General features: G+C 50.4%; 1 protein-coding gene across 5 annotated transcripts; it reads right to left on the bottom strand.

The window, feature by feature from the left end:
- Positions 1-3,755: 3,755 nt before the first annotated feature.
- Positions 3,756-19,352, bottom strand: MLEC (malectin). 5 transcript variants are annotated; one of them, XM_069558200.1, is made up of 6 exons: positions 18,076-18,412; positions 17,545-17,657; positions 12,196-12,374; positions 11,005-11,181; positions 10,830-10,887; positions 3,756-9,355 (listed from the first exon to the last, which is right to left on the bottom strand). In XM_069558200.1, exons 3-6 carry the CDS (start codon positions 12,358-12,360, stop codon positions 9,126-9,128), a joined length of 630 nt encoding a protein of 209 aa, XP_069414301.1. In that variant the 5' UTR covers positions 12,361-12,374; positions 17,545-17,657; positions 18,076-18,412; the 3' UTR covers positions 3,756-9,125. The 5 variants fall into 5 exon arrangements, with proteins under 5 accessions (XP_069414301.1, XP_069414302.1, XP_069414298.1 ...); XM_069558201.1 differs by lacking the exons at positions 17,545-17,657; positions 18,076-18,412 and adding an exon at positions 19,022-19,352; XM_069558197.1 differs by lacking the exons at positions 17,545-17,657; positions 18,076-18,412 and adding an exon at positions 18,571-19,274.
- Between the last annotated feature and the right edge of the window lie 336 nt (positions 19,353-19,688).

The following is a 19,688-nucleotide window of genomic DNA, read 5'->3' as shown; positions in this document are numbered from 1 at the left end:
CTTTCTGATCACTATCTGTAAACTGTGGTTAAAAAGATTTTGTCTTTAGAATAGCAAGCACCCCAAAAAGAAAGAAAAGATATCTATAATTATTCCTTTTTAAAAAGGAGTTGGAAAAATCAGGGCTGTAAACTCCAATCAGCCTCTCCTCACCAAATCTTCCTAAGGTATGTCAAAAGGCTCTTAAATAAAAAGTGTTTTTTGAAAAGTACGTCTTCTCATTCCGTTTGGTGGAAAAAGGAAAATAGAGATTTACTGCATTAAACAACAGCCCCCGTGTCTGCCAGGGCCAGAACGTGGGAAGACAGGAGTAGAGAGGCTGACCTCCCTTTCGTCCCGACAGTCCTCTTCAGGTCCCTCTCCTTCAGCGGGTTAGTTTCTTCCCTGTGAGAGGTGTGCCAGTGGCTGTTTCCCAGGACAGTCTCAGAGTTACCAGGCAGTCGGCCTCAAATCAGGCCAGGCAGGTGGGGCCCAGAGCTGGTGCAGCCAAGGTAAGCAGGACATCACAGGGCTTTTTTCTGCTGAGACAGGGAAGTCCAGTCCTCCTTCCTGCTGCCTCCCTGAGGTGGCATCCATTGAATCCGCAGGTCGTGGCTGGGACTGCAGGCGGGCCTTGTGGTCTGGTAAACTGAGAACTAGTAATTTCTCTAGTACCCAAGTCACTTCTCTCCCTGGCCAAGGGCTCTTTAAGTATTCATTTATTACTTTTATCCCACCTGCTTCCAAAAAAGATTCATGGCATGTTCCAGAGTCATACAGCATTAGACTGGTGGGCAGACATTTGTGTAGTCTTCTTGAGGGCAGAAATTTCAACATTTTAAGTGCATATATTGATTTTGGTTTTTGTTTTGGCTGTACCACATGGCACACAGGATCTTGGTTTCCCAACCAGGGATCAAACCTGCAGTCCCTGCAGTGGAACTAAGGAGTCTTAACCATATACTATTTGCATATACTGTTTTCAGTAATTCCTTAATGGAATTCTAAAGGCACATTTGCACATGTGCAAAATAAATATATATGTAAGTATGTGTATGCATGCGTGTTCAGTCGCCTCAGTCGTGTCCGACTTTTTGTGACTCCATGGACTGTATATGTACATGTAAATATATATAAATACATATAAAATGGAAGATCTAAACCAAACATAAACGTGTATTATTCTCTAGGGATTAAAGAGGTAGGGCTAAGACAGATGAATCTTTTTTACATCCTGTACCACATATAAAATTTTTAAATGTGCTTTTGCACTTTGTATCACTAAGCTTTAAAAGGTTACGTTTCTTTTTCAGAGAAATAATAATATAATAAACCTCTGTGTAACCAACACCGAGCTTTCTCAGTTATCTACCCTCAAAAGGTTCCTTCTTAAAAATAGTACATCATGTTTTATGTCCCTGGATATGTCCGGTGTATCCTGGTTTACAGTCTATGGGAACTTGAATACTGTATAAAATCTCAATTATGTGGAACTGGTTCATAGTGCTTTTCAGGTCTACTATATCCTTCTACTTCCCTGTATATTCATTCGATTAATTTTTGAGTTTGATATTGAAACACCAACTAAAAATCTTAAATTTATCTACTTAAAAAGATAATTGTAATATATAGAACGATATGTAACCTTGTTCTGTATTTTCCAAGTTTCCTGTCAGTGTTTTCATACTTTCATAATTTAAAAAAATAAAAAAAAATTTTAACAATAAACTCCATCTCAAAAAATAAAAAGGTAATACATCATGATGTTAAAAGAACACAGGGTAGGTCACATATGCCCTTTGAGCCTTTGTTTTCTTATTTACACGTCAGGCCAGTGACTGGTCTTTCCTGGGGTTGAGAGGAGATGAAAACAGCAACGAAAAGCGCTGTGCTGGCGCCAGGGAGTGTCTCATGAACAGTCGCTATGGCAATACATTTAAGCGCCCACTTTCTCCACAACCCCTCTGCTGAAGGCAGGCACCCTGGGCACGGAGAAGCCATGGAGCTGGGTGGGCGAGCGCAGTGCAATGACTGAGAGAACAGTCAAGTCAGCACAGAAAGGAGGCGCGTCGGGGACCAAGGCTTACGGAAGCAACACATGGGAGGTCAAGCAGAAGCCATGAGAAAACCCAGGAGAGGGGCTTCCCTGGTGATCCAGTGGTGAAGACTCGGCACTTCCAAGGCAGGGGGCTCAGGCTCAAACCCTGGTCAGGGAACTAAGATCCCACATACCTCATGGCCAAAAAATAAAAGAAAACCCAGGACGAGGAGTCTTAAGGCCCAAGCCAAAAAACAAGTGGGATTGTTTTTCACTAATGTTAAGTGGTTAACAACAAACAAAACTAAGACTCTGGGGTCAAATAAATGCGGTGAGGTGCCTACCATTTCCGGTTGCTAGAGAGCAGAGGCCGCCTGCTCCAGACCTCCGTGCTTCGCCTCTGTTCTGCCTTGACCTCTCACCATTGCTATGGCAACAGGCATGCCAGTAAATGTTGGAAAAACTCTTTCTTTCTTCCTCTATGGGGGGGTGGAGGGGCGTGGGGTACTAAGTATGGAGAAAGGTCCGACACATCGGCTCCAGCCAACCGGGAGCCTGATTTCCTTAGCAAGATTAAGATCTGGACCCAAGAGTGGTTTAACCCAACCCCAGGCACTTGGCCCAAGACCTTCTGTCAGACAATTTCCCTCCCTGAGAGTCCCTAGAGTAGGGCTTCTTCAGGTCTCTTCCCCATTTGGCAGCTCACGCGAAGCTACTTGAAATAGTAACAGCCACGTCTAAATTAGTCAAGAACTCTAGTTATGGGTGGGCTCAAGCTAAGAATGAGGCTCTGTGGGCCTCCTGGCTTACTTGAGCCCTGAGAACAGACTCCATCAACAGTGGTTTCATTCTTGGAGCCGAGCGCTGAATTCTGCCCTTCAAGGGATAACTGAGGAGAAGCAGGCCATGCTCTCCCTCCCTCTCCCCATACCAGCAGCCTCGGTTCCTGCTTGGAGAATCACGGAACATGGCGTCAGGGGTGGGCGGGGGCGAGGGGTGTTATGGAAAGCCAGAGAGTCATGGTCAAGAGCGAGAGTCTTGGTGTGAAACCTCAGCCCTGCCTTTTGCTGGCTTTGTGAACTTCGGCAAGTCACTTCACCTCTTAAAGGTGAATACCAACTCGTTTGTTAAAGATTAAACAGATTAACATCTGTGGAAGTGCTGGGCCTTCTGCCAGGCCCATTTCAAAGGCTCAGTCAAAGGTATCTGTAACAATTATTCCTATAGCCTTAGCAAGATCATGGGCTTTGCAGCTAGACAGACTGGGTTTCAATCCTGGCTTGACCATTTACTGGCTAGTCTGGGGTAAATTTCTGAAGGTTTTTTGAGCTTCGTGTTTCTGAGCTTGTCGACACTGACAGCACACCAGCAGAGGAGAAAGCAGAGAAAACTGTCTCACGGCTGAGTCTGTCCACGGGTTACTGTGGAAGTTGAGGGGAAACCTGGAGGGGAGGAAGCAACGGGCTCAGTGTGTCTTGGAAGTGAGAGTCCCAGCCTGGTGTTCCAGTGAAAGTGGAAACAAAACAAAATAATTGTTTATTCTTCCTTGAGAGAGCTGCTGCCAGTTGAAAAGGCCCAGCGGCATTTTACAAAACTTCGTTCCCTTAGCCAAACATCCTGGTGAAGAGAAAAGAAAGCTCCCTGACACATCACAGGAGAACTCTTTGCAGCCAAAAGAACCCCTGGGTCTCTACCTCACTTCTTTGCGATCAAGTTCAAACTCAATCCCAACACAGAGTGTCACTGCAAATTGTTTATTAAAACACAAAGCAATGGACAGTGAAAAACATCCTGATTTTTTTTTTCCACTTTTTGGTGGGAGTTGGGTTGGGGCATGGGAGGGGTAGGGGCAGATGGAGACACCCCAAGACAGCTCTGTGCACCCCGGCAGCTTTCCCGGGCCAGCCAGGTTCAAAGCTCCTCAGTCACACCCCGCTGTGTCGCTATAAATGTGTGTTGTGGCTACAGACAGAGCAGGTTTGGCCTCCGCAGGGAGAGGATGGGCATTTAGAATAGGAGCTACGAGGGCTACCATGAACCAGACACTGGCTCCAGCACTTAGTACAGAATCGACCGACCAAGAGGGGCAGGCTGGTGTCCTGACAAGCCCAGCTTAGGCCAATGACGGTTGAAGAGGCTGCCCTGAGCTCTGAAGGGACAGCTGGTCCAAGCGTGGGAGCGCTTGGGGGAAGGAAAATCCTCAGAGGGGACTGATCCAGGGTCCAATTTCTTTTCATTCCCTGGATCACGACGCACCAGGGAAGAGAGGAGTCAAGGGTGTCTCACTCCCGGATCTGTCCTCCCGCCTGGCCCTGCCAACTCCCCTCTCCCCCCTGGCAACTCAGCCCTCTTTTCGTGGCAGTCGTCCTTTGAAAGGACGGAAAGCGCACTTCAGATTGTTGTTTTTCCTCGTACTGAAATAAAGGCCTGAAGCTCAAAATAGAGGTGAGAACGGAGTCCTGCTTTTCCTGGTGCTGCGTTCCCTCGTCTCACAAGACTGCCTGGATGCAAGAGGTGCCAAGGGCCTCTCTGCCAACTCCATCAGGCACTACTGTTTCCCTGGCTGCCAGCACCATCCTGGCTCCTTGTTTTTATACTCCTAGGGGGCGGGGGCAGGAGCGGGGAACCCGTCCTAAGAGATCTATCTTGTTCTTTCCCTGCCAACCCGGCCAGGCCCCAAATTGCCTGCCCTTATCCAAGTGGTCTGGCAGCTGAAAGCCATCTAGCCAAAGGCTGCTAGGCAAGGACACACCAGATAGGCAGTGAGCCACCCACGTTAACAGAGAAGAAACCACCCGCTCTGGGCAGTGGACCCATTGGTGCCAACCTAGTCTTGTAACAGATCGAGGAAATCTAGCCCTCTTGCCCCAGGAGAGGTCTAAATACAGAAGGAGCCCTAGCTCGGACTGAAAGGGAGAAACGACTCCGATCTCCCAGAAGCTTGAACGTTAAGGCTTCTTTGTAGTTTTCTTAGAGCTCTTTCATCCCTACTCGTCTCTTCCCACAGAAGAGCAGATTCCTTCTCTGGTTTCTGAATGGAGCCCGGGTGTCTCTGGTTCTACTTCTGCACCATCCCTTAGGCTCCTTTCCCAGGGTCACAGCAGAAGGAGGCCCTAAGCTTTCCCTCCCTCCCACCTTGTTTTTGTGACACAGAAGTATCTCTTATTAGTCTCTCATTCTGGAAAGCTCATCTGCTCTTCTAAGTCTTTCTGGAGAGGCGTGGAGCACAGCATTATATGTTGCCACTTGATACCATTAAGGCTCCCCGAGGCAAGAAGACACCTGGACTAGGTCAGAGCCGGCCAGCAAAGGGGAAGGGAGGGAAGGGACGGGGAGGCAGCCCCACAGCAGGAACAGTGGGACCTCCTGCCCAGACCTGAATCTCGTGGGAATACCCATCCCGGCTCAGAGCAGGAGAGGAAAAGGCACTGTGCTGACCAGGTGGGTCCTTCCCCAACCCCCAGGGAGGATGGAGAACCTGCTGATTCTCCCCCTGGGCTTCCCAAGGTGAGCCCATTTCTAGGGAGTGGAGCGTAAGTGCTAGGAAAGGGAAAATACTGCTGCTGCTTTCCGAAGTTCAACTCAGATCCTAAAAGCCACGGCCAGGCCTTCCCAGGAGAGGGCAGAGCAGGATGTGAAGGGTGAGAAATTCCTTAAAACAGAAGCTTCTCCAAAAAGAAAAGAAGTCACAATGCGATTGTAAAACTGGATTAAACAGTCCCCAGGAACAGAAAGGGGGCGGTTAACGTAACTCAAACACTTTACCCCATCTCTTCAAAGCCTAAGTGACTTCTAATATGATCCTCCAATTTCGGGCCAGTATCTCTTAGGCAAATGGTGGGAATGGGAAAACAAGATCACACTCTCCAAGCGACGACAGGTGGGCCTGCAGGCCCTGTGGTCCTCCTGCGAGTCTAATACCACCGAAACAAAGAGAACCATCTTTCAAGTCACCGAAATGCAAGGTAAACATTGAGCAGCTTCTTCTCGGTCATACAGGTTTTTTCTTTTTCTTCCCCCCAGAACATCATATTTGGTTTAGGGTACATGGGTCCCACAGATTGTTTCCTGGCATGATGTTCCCATCAGCGCTGAGTGAAGCCCCCTAAAAGTCTGATTGGAGGCTAGCTGGTCCCTGACCCCAATCAGGGCGACACTGCAGGATCAGCCCACCTCCCACGGACATCTGTGCCCTGTCCAACTGGAAACTGGACCTGAGCCACACTTCGGGCACCAGGAGTTTCATCTCAGTTAGCGTTTGCTCTTGGCTTTGGCCAGCTGGGCTGAGGAGGATCTCAGAAGCTCGGACAGAGGGTGGATCTCGTAGAGAAAAGTCGAGGCCTTTCCTTTCCCACCTCTAATGGGCCTGACTTCTCACCTCCCCAGCCCCAGCCAGCAACTCCCCTACCGCGCAGACTCTCAGCCCTAGCACCAGCTCAAGACACAGACGAGGGGACAAACAGTGCAAAGAGCAAAGGATAAACAACAGAGTAATTCTTGACACGCACTAAACAAAAAATAAAAATAAACAGTACCCCATTCCCACCCCTTTAACCTAAACTTCATGTACCTACAACATCTTGAAGGAGCAAAAAAACAAACAAACCAACCAACCAAAAAGCTTTCAAGTTCAGCATCCCAAGCCAACCGTGACCAGCCCTGGGCGGCTCTGAGAGCTGGGTGGGCTTGGCTACAGGGGACTTGACCCCCGCCTCCGCCATACTTCTTCCTGTTTCCTCACTTCCCCTTTAGCTTTTATGAGCCACAGAAAGCTGTTCCTTCCTTTCAGACACGACCAAAGAGGAAAGCGCCCATCCCTGTCCTTGAGCTCAGGGAAAGGGTGGGCTGGGAAACAGAGGCAGAAGCGAGGCTGCTTGGCTTACAGTACCATGAGGAAATGGCCCCAGGAGTCAGGGTTTCCTTCTGAGACTCTGAGTCACTGGAGGGAAGGGTTGAGGTGAGGAGGCGGGGAGCCTCCTTCCTCGGAGAGGCCCAGCAAACGAATGGACAAGGCAAGATGGCGGCCGCAAGCCCTCCCGCATCCTGTTTACCCCGTGGGCAGTGGCCTCAGGAGAGCGGCGATGGGACGGGAATCCAAGCCACCGTCAGGACGCCCACTGCCCCAGGCAGGCGGTCCCCAGGACAGAGGCTTCAGGACGTCCCCCGAAACGCAGGAGGCTTTGTGAAGCACTCCAAGTGCGCCTCTAGTCATAGCTTCAGGACGCAGCGACCCAGCTGCCTGACTCTTGCCTGAGCACGGACGTCTAAGTCGCAGCTGAAATGACGGGCTTTGACTCTCTCGAAGGACTAAAGGAGGACCTGGAGTAACTTCGGTCAGAACCCAAAACCCAGGACAGGAGCCCAGGGGCTACTCCCTTTGTCCCAAAACTAGCAGTTCAAATACGCAGAGCTCTTGGAAACCAGACAAACTCAAAATTCAACAGGTTCTAAAGATGGGCCTGGCCTGAGAGTTTGTGCTGTTCCAGCCCCAGCAGCAGCTCATCCTGCGGCTCTCCAGCCACAAAACTCCTTGTAGCTTGGCTGGGTCCCAGCTCACTGCTCCCCTAATGGGGAAAAGGATGACTGGGATCAGAAAGGAGGGTAACAGGGAGCCTCACTTCCCGCAGAAAATTTTCACAGGGAATTCAAGACAGACATATCCGGGGCTGCCAGGACTAGGGCTGCCTGGTAGCCTTCCTGCCCCATCACACCAAGAACTTGGCAGCGACCTGGACAGGGAAATGAAAGGTCATAAGGGCGCACTCGTAAGGTCAGTGAGAGGCGTCATTGGGCCAGATACAATCAGTCTAGCTCCTTGGGCAGCTCTAGCCTTAAACCAAAACTGGCTGAACCGTGACGTAGGATGAGGAGGGAATCAATGAACGTCGGATACTGGATACTTTCAACAGTGGTCAGTCACTTAGTAGGGCTCAGGTCTCTGAGGTTGCTCTTAAGTTATGCTAACGTAAGCCTTTTCCAATCCAAAGACTAGAAGAGACTTTTAAGGTCAAGTGTTCTGTGTCTGCAGGCTGGAAAGCCTCTGTGTCCCATGGCAGCGAGCCCCTACAAAGGGGCCAGTAACAGAGCTGCTCGGTCAGGTCCTCCTGGCTGCTGGCTCAGAGATCCAGGGAGGGAGGTACCAGTAAGGTGAGGTGGTGGAGGAGAAGACATTCAAGCAGAGGGAACTCCAGATCCCCAATGTCTCCTTCCCTTCTTGGCAATAACTTAGCAGGATGGTTGAGAGAGAGCGAGAAGAGATTTCCAAATGAGCCAGATTCAGAAAAATAAGAGAGAGAGAGGAAACCAAGTCCCCAACAGGCACTGAAATCAAAATGATCTGCTGTGGTAAGAAGTCATAGGCAACTCGAGGACCTGATAGAAACGAATCGTCTTGGATACCAGACAGTCCTCTAACTGGCGCGTGTCAGGGAGACAAGCGATGACAAAGCTCAAACACTTAAGGTGGAACCATCACTGGGCTAAAACCAGACAGGCTTCCGTGTAAGGAAGTATCGACTTTTCTTCTTTTGAATCCCCCTTCCGTTTTTGTCTTATCATACAAATTATACACCTTCACACACACACACACACACACACACACACACACACACACACACAGACCACACACCCACTTGGAATCCCAGGACGTCTGAAAACTTCTCTGGACGTCACTTCAGAACATACCCAACTCCCAGCGCTGGTCTTCTGGAGTAAGAAGATTGTATTTCCCTGCTGTTAATTTCTAACCTAAAAAAAAGGAACCAGGTCGGCTCTGAGTTCAGAGTCCCTTCCACTGGACGAAGACCCTTGGCCAGGTGGGATCCAGTTTACCCTACACACCCTAGGGAGGAAAGAGATAGCTGGGGGCTGCCCCAGGGAGAGGACGAGGACTAGAGCAGGTCTGGGACCAGGTGGTGGACGAGGACTGCTCTCTAGTCACTCTGCCTCTTTTCATCTCCTTTAATTGTGTGTGTGTGTGTGTGTGTGTGTGTGTGTGTGTGTGTTCTCATTTGCTTTTGTTAATCACTATAAAAAATACAGAAACCCAAACCAACACGTTCGGTTTCTTTCCCACACTCCTCCACCTGTTCAGGATGGTGATTGGTTCTCACAACCGGCAGAGGCAGAAGAGGGTTGGAATGAAGACTCCGAAGGCCACCAGGATGGGAAACATGAGGCTGCTGTTGTCCGAGGCGTAGGGGTTGGGCGTGCGGGGGCCCGACTGCACTCGGTTCTTATTGGTCTGTCTCTTGAGATTAGACCCTTCATCGTATTCTTCTTCCTCCTCCTCCTCTTCTTTCTTTTCCAGTCCTGGATGAGGCTGCAGCTTTGGTACATCTGACACGAGAACAAGAACACCTTTTAAGTAAGACTCACGGCATTTAAATGAGGCCCTTAAGGGAAGTAAATGAGCCACAAGAGACCCTATGACCTAAAGCAGGATCCACAGGAAGGAGCAGCCCCAGCTTCAAGCCTGGAGAAGAGCAGATTGCTGCAAACATGGGTCTTTCTGAGACTTAACTAAAACGGAGTAGAAGTCTTGCACCCTGAGAGGCTTCCTGTCTCCCTTCCCTGTCCTGCTTCTTTAAAGCCTGGAGAGAACCAGACTGGATGAGGACACTGACCCAACACCCCAAGCTTAACCTTTTCAAATCTTTGCTCCCTCCTCCAACCCCACATTCCCTTCTGATGCACACAGCCACCGAGGAAAAGCTGATCCATGGAGTTCTGGGTTCTCTGCACACCCTCCCGCTCTGGTCACTGTCCCCTCCCAAGGGATTCTGTTTTACCCATCAGTCTGGGAGTAAGACATCCTCTGGGATGTGCCTCCAGAAGAGGTGGGGAAAGGTATGGAGGTGGGATGGGGGAGCAAAGTCACTGAGACAGACGCCTTCTCGGCAAAAACCAGCCTGGGAAAGCTGGCAGCCAGGACCTGCAACCCCAAGAAAGAGATGCACTTTTGGGCTGGATCCCAGGAACAAGGAGACATTAAGTGAACTTCTGCTCAGTGCAGCCCAGAGACACTGTGCTCTTAGAGCACACCAAACACTCAGGGCCCTTCCTCTGCCTTTTTCTTCTTTCTACCTACCTGCCCTGCACCTCATTCACAGATGTCAAAGAAACAGAATAAGGGTGAGGTTTAGGCAATTCCAAATGACTACAAGGGTCAGGGCACACCCGTAGTCCCAATTTACAGAGCAGTTAAAAGGACTTTTGTCTAAAACTAATTCACTGATTAAATGGTGACAGGAAGATTTGAACACAGACCCTGCTGCAAAGCTTAGGGCTAGCACTATGCTTGCTACACTTCAGCCCAGGCTACCTGACTCTGGGTTCCTCATATTAAGGCTTTAAGTGTTAGTGTTTTCCAAACAGTGATCAGCTAAATCACCTCTAGCAGTTCCCTCAATCATATCCTTCAGCCCACGTCAAAAAGCACATCAGAGGAGCTTCCCAGGTGGGAAGTATAGAGAAATCTACCTGCCAATGCAGGAGACATGGGTTTGATCCCTGGTCCAGGAAGATCCCACGTGCTGGGGAACAACTAAGCCCCTGCGCCACGGCTACTGAGCCTGCGTCCGAGAGCCCAGGAGCCACGGCTACTGAGCCCACCTGGGCTGCAACTGCTGAAGCCTGAGTACCTGAGACTGTGCTCCATAAAAGAGAAGCCACCACAATGAGGAGCCTCCATACCACAACTAGAGAGAAGCCTCTGCTTGCTGCAACTAGAGAAAACCCCGCACCACAATGAAGAGCCAACACGGCTAAAAATAAATAATTTTTAAAAAAGCAGACCAGAAATACAACTTACCATCCACTGTCCCAGCCATGATGTAGAGTGCACAGACTTTGGGGTTGTCATAGTATCCCTAAAATAAGGGAAACAGCGGTCACCCCCACACAGCAGCAAACAGCTTCCCCCTGCCCCTGGCACCCATCCTTTTGAGCTCGTCCTCGGCTGCAAGGAGGCAGAGAGGGAGCATTACCTTGACAAACTCGATGTAGAGTTTGCCTGTGAAGGTGGACACCTCACCCTGGACGCTCAGCTTCCCCTTCCGGATGCTCATGGGGATGATCTCATCGTGGGCAGTACTGTGCCCTACGCGATCAAAGATATCCAGGTCCTTCACCACCACGTGGCCATTCAACCGCACGTCAAATACCTGCCAAGATGAGACAAGGAGACAGCGTCAAAACCACCTGCTTCAGACTTCCCTGGGGGTCCAGTGGTTAATGCTCTGCGCTTCTAACCTACAGGTTGTAGGTTCGATCCCTGGTAGGGCACGTTCTCCGTGCCACTCAAGACAGCCAAAACAGACAAACAAAAAAGCATCTGCTTCACACGCCTTCAGCAGCTGGACATTAGGCACCCGCCTGGGCTTCAGGTTCAAAAGTAATTCAAGGAATGACAGGCAGGGCTGGATAGACTTCAGGGTGGCGAGAGACCTCTACCTGAGCCGAACCAAAGGCACATTCCTTCACTGTCAAGGTTGCTAACTGGGAACAAAGAGTGCAAACAAAAAGCTCAAGGCGGAAAGAAGGCAAGTCAGAAGAAGGAACAGGAAAATACCACGGCGAAAAACAAGAAGGTGCAGACAACCAAGAAGGGAGAGGTTATAACCAGGAGGACCTTAGGAAGATTAGTTAATTGCTAAGATCTAGGATTCTGGCATTGCTTTCTGTCAGTTCAGTTCAGTCGCTCACTCGTGTCTGACTCTTTGCAACCCCATGGACTGCAGCACGCCAGGCTTCCCTGTCTATCACCAACTCCCGGAGTTTGCTCAAATTCATGTCCATCGCATTGGTGATGCCATCCAACCATCTCATCCTCTGTCGTCCCCTTCTCCTCCTGCCTTCAATTTTTCCCAGCATCAGGGTCTTTCTGTCACCCCAAGGCAAATGCAGCCTCATAGTTACGGGATACAGCTGGGCAAGAAGAACCCAGCTTTGGGAGTTTCCTGGTGGCCTAGTGGTTAGGATTCTGGGCTTTCACTGGGGTTCAGTCCTTGGTTAGGGAACCGAGATCCCACAAGCTGCGTGGCGTGACCTTAAAAAAGAAAACCCAGCTTTTCCTCAAACTTCAATTATTCCCCCCTCCTAAGCACCCACATTCTCTGGGAGCTTTCTCCCAGAGTGCCGAGGTACCACGGGTCAAGTGGGGGCCTGAGCCGCCTCACCTTCTGCTGGGACTGCGCAAAGTAGACCTCAGCAAACTTCAGCACCAGCACGTAGTCCCCCTCCTCCTTGATGGGCACTTCGTAGCCAAAGGTCTCCTCATTGTACCTCTCCGTCTGATACAGGATCTGGTCCTCTGGGTTGGAACGCAGGATTGGCAGCTTCATGCCATAGTCAGAGGCTGGTGACAAAAGACACAAGAGAAACCACATCAGAGGCCAAACAAACACAAAAGCAGAGTGGAGACCCCAGAATGGCCAGGGGCGTTTCCCTGGGCAAAGCTAATAACCCTCCCCTACTGCACCTGGCTCCAAAGAGACCAGCCACAAAGGCAGGAGTCAGGTAGCTGTTACCAAGGAAGAGTAAAATGAAGGAAACCAACACAGAAATCACTCCCAACAAGCTCCCATCACCCTCACAGCAAAACTTTCAAACATTCGTGAAATTGACTTTTCCCCAGCTATATCCAGAGTGGTGGGAATGGAACAAGTCTAACTCATTATTACAACAAAGCACTGCCCTATAGCTGCTGGGCTTCAGAGAAACCTCGTAAAAGCAGGGGGATGGCCAGGAACACTGCAAGATGATTAAGTTCAAAGAATTTTTTCCCCTCATTTGGAAGAGCTCAGTCTAAGTAAAAAAACAGGATATCTGTTAGGAAAGTCATTCTTCATTGTCTTTACTGCAAATAAGAAACAAGCTTTCGTTGCTTTTTACAACGTTTTCATTCAAAAAGTTCCAGGGCTGGTCAAAAGCAACAAGGTCGTTAAAAAGAGGATGTGATGCTCTCTAATTTCCTCTGGGTCTAACACCTTACTTTCCACAGACTCACAGAACTCAACCTCACCCGTGGTCTCCAACATTCCCCCAGACAAACTGAAAGAAGAAACAAGATTCCCGCTGTATCCCCAGCACCTAACATTGTCCTGGGCACGTTCATCAGCGCGCTCAGTGTGATCCACTGAACAAACAAATGGCAACAAAGGAGATGCCCGCAGCACAGTCAAGTCACACGCCCCTCTCCACAGGGCCAGAGCCAGCCTAGCAGGGAAGGAAAATGGTCCATGGTCCCGTCGCACCTCTGGCCTCAGATTCCCAGGTCCAGAAGGAGCCATTTTCCCCATTTCAGACATGAGGAATCCATGCATGTGTGTGCTCTGACACTCAGTCGTGTCTGACTCTTTGCAACCCCATGGACTCTAGCCCGCCAGGCTCCTCTCTGTCCAGGTAAGAATACTGGAGTGGGTTGCCATTTCCTCCTCCAGAGGCTCTTCCCAACCCAGGGATTGAACCTGCTTCTCCACTGGTGGGCTGATTTTTTACCACTGAGCCACCTTTCCCATTTTAAACAGATGAGGAAGAGGGCAGAGTAAAAATAAAGTTTTTACTTGTGGGTGGGTATCAGAAGAGCCAAAATCCTCTACTGCCCTCAGCCTGCTCCCAATCTTACAAGATGATTCTGTGTATGTTTTTCTTTCTCCCACACAACAAATGAAACCCGGGTCCTTCCTCAAAGATGATTCCACACTCAGGGCCCAGAGGTGAACAGCTATGCCTTCCAGAGTGCTATCCATCTACTTTCCAAACCACAGACTTGGCAGTGATTTTGGTTCACGGGCCTAGTCTCTCCTCCACCTGGGAGGAGGAGTCTTGGAGCTAAGATGTCAAGACCACCTTCCAATTTCACATGGTGGCTCTGAAGACATCTGGCACCTGGATCCCCAGGGTGATGTTTGAGAGCTGTCACCCTGGCAGCTTTATCTTCCGAGACTCCAAGAGACAGGATCTTTTATCTCCACGGGAGGTAAAAGAGTAACTAGAAGATCCAGTGGCTGAGGTCAAGCCTTCCAGAAAAATAAACAGAACTGTTAACAGTTCCTGTAAGTGAATAGCAGCCAGATCAGATGGACTGATGAGACAATGAACAGGAAACTCATTGCACTTTTGTCTCCAGACATTTTTTCTTCCTATTTCTCCTTGAAAATCAAAGGGGCGGGGGGTGCTGAGTAGCTCTACAAAGGATGCGCTGCCAACTGCCCCAGATCCATCCCCCAGGCTCAGACCACAAACCTATAAAGATGTAAAGATTGCCAATCCTCTTCCAACTGAGTTCTAAGAATCTCCCTCTTTCACAAGGACCGTGATCCTTACAAATTTGGAATGGTCACTCGATTTGCTTTTTGGAGACACAGAAAATCTCATGCATGTGTGGAGAGTCTATTCTCCCCCCTTCCAGCATGGAAAAAGTGAGACACTGACGGTAACATAATCTGTGGCAGTCTCAGTCTCACAGCTAAGAAAACTCAGCTGTGTGAGCAAAAAACTAGTCAACAACCTTGGAATTACCTTTAAAAGCTTTTCCAAGTGGCTTACCCATGAAATTTGCCACATGCAAAGCTGAATTTGCCCAAGTCTCAAGAGAGACAATAGCAACATCCCCTCTGAGCCTTTATGCTTTCATGGCTACCGTAACAGTGAAGTGAACATGGGGAGCACACAACGGCAGCTGGAATTAAAATTTCAAGTTAGCCCGACAGAGGTGGGACAGTTAACCAAAGATGGAAGGGGGCCAGAGAGTCCACACTCTGCCCACAGCTTCTTAGCTCTAGACGATGGAGTCACCAGGCTACCTGAAAAATTCAGTCCAGGTTTGCGGGGAAGATGGGCCTGGATCTGAATTCTGGCTCTGCTACCTACTGTGTGATACAGAACATGCTGTTGTCTCTAGGTGTTTTTTCATCTGGAAAACGGGCTATCATCTACCTAAATTCTCTGCCAGTGAACTGCTCCTAGGAGGGCCTGCAAATGAAACTGGCCTCTTATGTAGCAGTATATGAAAGTGTCAGTCATCCAGTCATGTCTGACTCTTTGTGACCCCAGACTGTAGCCTGCCAGGTTCCTCTGTCCATGGGATTCTCCAGGCAAGAATACTGGAGTGGGTTGCATTTCCTTCTCCAGGGGATCTTCCCAACCCAGGGATCGAACCCAAGTCTCTCCACTGCAGGCAGATTCTTAACCGTCTGAGCCACCAAGGAAGCAGTTTAGGAAGAAAATTTTAAACAAATCCCTTGGCCTTACACAAATCAGAAGTAGCAGTGTCTCTCTCACATTATCTTTCAAGCTCTTATTTCCCCAAAGCCAAATCCTTCCCCAGCCAAAAGGGAAGAGTCTTCTTTGTTGTTCTTTAATTGCTCAGTCCTGTCTGGATCTTTTGCAACCTCATGGACTGTAGCCCACCAGGTTCCTCTGGCCATGGAATTTCCCAGGCAAGAATACTGGAATGGGGTGCCATTTCCTTCTCCAGGGGATCTTCCCGATCCAGTAATCGAACCTCCATCTCCTGCATTAGCAGGCAGATTCCTTACCACTGCCACCAGGGAAGCCCCAGCAGGGTCTTCCTTAGGTCTAGAGAATTAGTAATCCAACGGGCTCAGACCCCTGGCCAGCTTTTTCCCCTCCAGAGCCACGTTCTGTTCCACTTGTAATTCCTTGTAAAAGATCTTCAAGCAAAGAAAAAGACAGACACTTGAACCTACTGCACAGGAGAATTTTCAGACTCATGTCACTGATTCCTAAAGCATGACAAGTTTTATGAAGAAGGAAAACAAGGTTCAGAGAGGGAACGCAAATTCATCAAGGCCATACAATTAATTAGCGGGCATCTTTCTATGAAGAAGAAATAGCCTTTTTCCTAAAAGCGAGCCAACCTCTATGCCCTCAGGCCAAATAACCAAGTCTTTTCCATCAGAGTCAAGAAGAACCCACAGAGAGCAAGTTACGAAGAACCTAGGATGCAGAGCACGCCAGAATCCCACACAGAGCGCTTCTGAATCACTCTTCATAGTGGTACCTCTGTCTGCTGAAGCACACAGGTTGAAAAAAGCCTTTCCCAGGCTGTCAGCATCTTCTACGAGCACTAGCAATCCTCAAGGCAGAAATGAAATTCAATACACAATGTGAAGTGCCTTTGAAAGCAAAACCCACTAGGTGCCTTGGGCCACTCACAGTTTCCGAGAACACCAAACTACAAAGACACTATAGAGAGACAGCAAGTTCAAAAGCAGGCTAAACTCTTATCTGGATTAACTTGGCAACAAACACCTGAATTCATTAAACACGAAAATGGACTTTCCTCGGGTGCTGGAAACATCACAGGCATGTGGAAAAGAAATAAAGTCGGTCAGCTCCAACAGAAATTATTGTAAATAGCAGCTAGCAGCGGTGGGGGGCGGCGAGGGTCTCCAAATACTTGGCACATCCTTATCCAAACAGAAGCAGCAGCTGCACTTCCCTTCATGGTACTGACTCCCCTGCACAGAAAGAATCTAAAGAGCTGCTTTCTGAGAGAGAAAGACTAATCACTTCTCAGCCCGACCTACAGCCAGCAAAATGCTGCTCTCAGGAGCCCTCCAAGTGCAACGTTGCAACTGGCTGGCTCAAGCTACAACCTAAAGGCTGACAACCACCCTCCACCCTCATTCAACCATTAACACTGCTGCAATTCATACCCAAGTGGACTACCAGAGTGGAGAAGGGAACCTCCATTTAGAGTGCCAGGGTTCCAGCCAGAATTCCAGAACAAGTGAGGGCTTTGGTAATATGGTAAGTCGCACACTTTTACCTGCTACAATAAATTCTTCCAAAGGCACTGCAACTATGACCCAGTAACCCAAGGACAGAGAGCCTGGCTGACTACTGAGAAGACTCAAAAAAAAAAAAAAAAAAACCAAATCCACTGGTACCAGCAAATGAAAACCAGGATTTCTGAATAAGGGAAGTAAAGTAGCTGGGGACTATACCTGTGTGGTCTCAGCTCCCTCCTCTGCACTAGGGACCAAAGAGAATAAGGTCACCTATGAAAAGCCTGGTATTTGTTAATTGAAAAGGAACCATCTGTACATGGCCTCACCACAGCTATCTCTAGAGGCGAAGTCCACAAACGGTCTCTAATTTCCTCAAGGGCTTCTTCCGCCCTGCCCACACCCATGAAGAAAGAGGAAGGGTCCAGGCTGAAGATAACAACCACCTCCTGCTATTAAGTAGCCTTTGGCTGCTGTGACGGCTGCTGAAGACCAGGGCCCTGACTCAGCTGAACCCACGCTACTGAGACCTACATGCCAGGGCTAAATAAATTCCAGAGCTAAACTGAAGACAAACGTGGAGCTTTGGAAAACTGCTCTATGTCCCAACACCCCCACGTCTATGGAAGCAATAAACTCCCCCCAATACAACAAATTCCAGGCAGGCCAGGGCAATTAATTTGGTTGGAAGAACCAAGTTAAACCTTTTAGGAAAGGCAAGAGTCAAATCTGGGCATCGTGGAAAAAAGAGTGAGAAAGTCTGTTTCCTACTTTTCTGGAGATGGCCTGTTGCCAAGCTGGCAGCCTCTGAACCCAGCCGACAGCAAAAATCTCCTTCCAACACATGAAGCAGGGAACTTCCTTCTTAAACCTGTTTTCCAATCCTAGGAACAGAAGAAACAAAGTCTAGATTTTCCCAAAGAGTGGTCTGCAGATGACCTATATCAGAAGCCCCAGGGGTGCAGAAACCTGGGTTTAATCCACAGGTCTAGAATTTGTATTTTTAACTAGCTCCGCCAGCAATTCTTACGCTGAGAACTGTGCCGCTCTTGCAAAACTACTGTTGCTCAATCAGTTAAGCCAAAAGCAATTTTCCCATAACCTGGAATCACACCTCTCAGGACCCCTGAGGGGTAGGCTCTCCGCACAGAATATTCAGACCTTACGCTACTGACACACCACCAGCCCCACGTGCAGTAGGGCTGGCGACATAACCACCCTCTGGGAAGGGCCTTAAAGCTTCTACTTTTAAGCACACATATGCCCCGCTCCAAAAGGGGGTAGGGCGGGGGAGGAGGCTACCATCAAACTTTCCTGGCCCATCCTCTTCGAAGATTCCTTTCCATTCTGGCTAAGAATCAAGCCCCGCTTCTGCAGAGAGGGTAAAAAGAGCGGCCGATTTCTGGGTCGGCAGAAATCTACCAGAAACTGACTGGAGAACAGAACCATCAGGCCAGGAACAGAGAAAACCGAAAAACCCGTGAGGCCTCGAGGTGGCAATAGGCCGTCCCCGACTTTACTTTCCCAGCGCGGTTGGAGGTGAGGGGTTAAGAAAATACAAGATGCGAGGTCCAAATGTAACTTCTCGCCAACTCTCTGCCTCGATGGCTCTTGGTTGCTTCGAGCCAGTGCCAGTCTCTAGGCTCTGATCGGGTCCCCGAGGAAACTGTAAAGAGAAACTTCGCTCCAGAGACGTGGCCCCGGGGTCGAGGAAGGGGTTCGGGGCCCGCAGCCCTCGGCGCGCTGCGCCCGGCACGGCAGGCCCGGGATCCCGCGGCTCGGCGGAGGGGCTCTCACCTCGGCCCACCCGGCCTTCCAAAGGGTCCTTGCGGAAGTGGATCCCGTGCACGTCCACATGCGCCTCCCCGCCCGCGTTGACGGCCCAAATCACGCTCTCGGGCAGCCCGGCCCCCGCCAAGCGGACCACGCCGAGCGCCGGCAGCAGCAGAAGCAGCAGTCGCAGGAGCGCCACGGCGGCTCCCTCAACCGCCCGAACGCCTGGCATGGCGGCCTTCACAGCGGGGGCAGCCTCCGCCGAGTCTTCTCCTCAGCCGGCCGCCAGGCCGCCCCGGACTCAGAAAAACAGCGCCACGGGCCGCTGTGCCTCAGCCGCCGGGGACATGTCGCTCTCAGGCCTCCTTCTCAGCCACGGGTGCCGCCTCCCACCTTAGGAACAACCTACCCCACCGCCCAGCCCCCGGCCACGACCCTGTAACCAATCAGCGCCCGGTCCTCATTAATTACCCACCACCCCGCCGGGAGGCTCCCGCCCATTGGCTGCCAGGAGCGGGAGAGGGCGTGGCTACTCTCAGGCGCCGGCCCAACCATCAGGCATGAGAGGGAGCGCGCGCAGAGGCTGGGAGTTCGGTTGAAGCGGCGGTTCAATGCGGAAGTGGCGGGGTGCAGCGCCCAGGCGGCCCCGGAATCCCGCAGCTGAATAGGAAAGGTGGCCTAGGGGGGAAGGTTTAGGATAGGGCGCACCGACACGTCGCCAGCACTTCCGGTGCTCCAGATTTTGGGGGCCGAATAGGCTCTCGAGGGGGGCGTTACCGGCTTTTCCGATCCCCGCTTTCTTTCTCAGGGAGAGGCATGAACATTAGCTCTAATAGGAGAAGCAATGATCACGCTTCCGACGTGATACCCAACCTTTGTCCCCACGCGAGGCAGAGAACCCATCCTCCCCTAGAAAGGCCACATGCACAGGTTTTCGGGGCAAGGGTCCCACGAGGACAAGATCCCTCCCCCACCCCTTAGCGGGCTCTGGGCTGGTGGTAGCGTCCAGATGGCCGTCCAATCAGGAGGCTCCAACGCAGCGGAAACGCGTGGCCTGGCGGGGAGGGGCTCCAGGCTACTGTATCTCCATGGCGACAGCCTCAGGCTGGCCCCAACCTTGGAGGGGCGGGACTGGGGCTTCC

Source organism: Ovis canadensis, chromosome 17 (genome assembly GCF_042477335.2).
Source record: "Ovis canadensis isolate MfBH-ARS-UI-01 breed Bighorn chromosome 17, ARS-UI_OviCan_v2, whole genome shotgun sequence".
In the NCBI taxonomy this organism is placed as follows: domain Eukaryota; kingdom Metazoa; phylum Chordata; class Mammalia; order Artiodactyla; family Bovidae; genus Ovis; species Ovis canadensis.
This window is presented reverse-complemented; position numbering and strand designations above follow the sequence as displayed.

Coding starts and splice junctions, on each gene's coding strand:
- MLEC (XM_069558197.1), bottom strand. CDS start 18,778: ATGCCAGGCGTTCGGGCGGTTGAGGGAGCCGCCGTGGCGCTCCTGCGA. Junction 12,375..18,570: donor GGAAGGCCGGGTGGGCCGAG/GTGAGAGCCCCT, acceptor TTTTGTCACCAG/CCTCTGACTATGGCATGAAG. Junction 11,182..12,195: donor TTGCGCAGTCCCAGCAGAAG/GTGAGGCGGCTC, acceptor TCATCTTGGCAG/GTATTTGACGTGCGGTTGAA.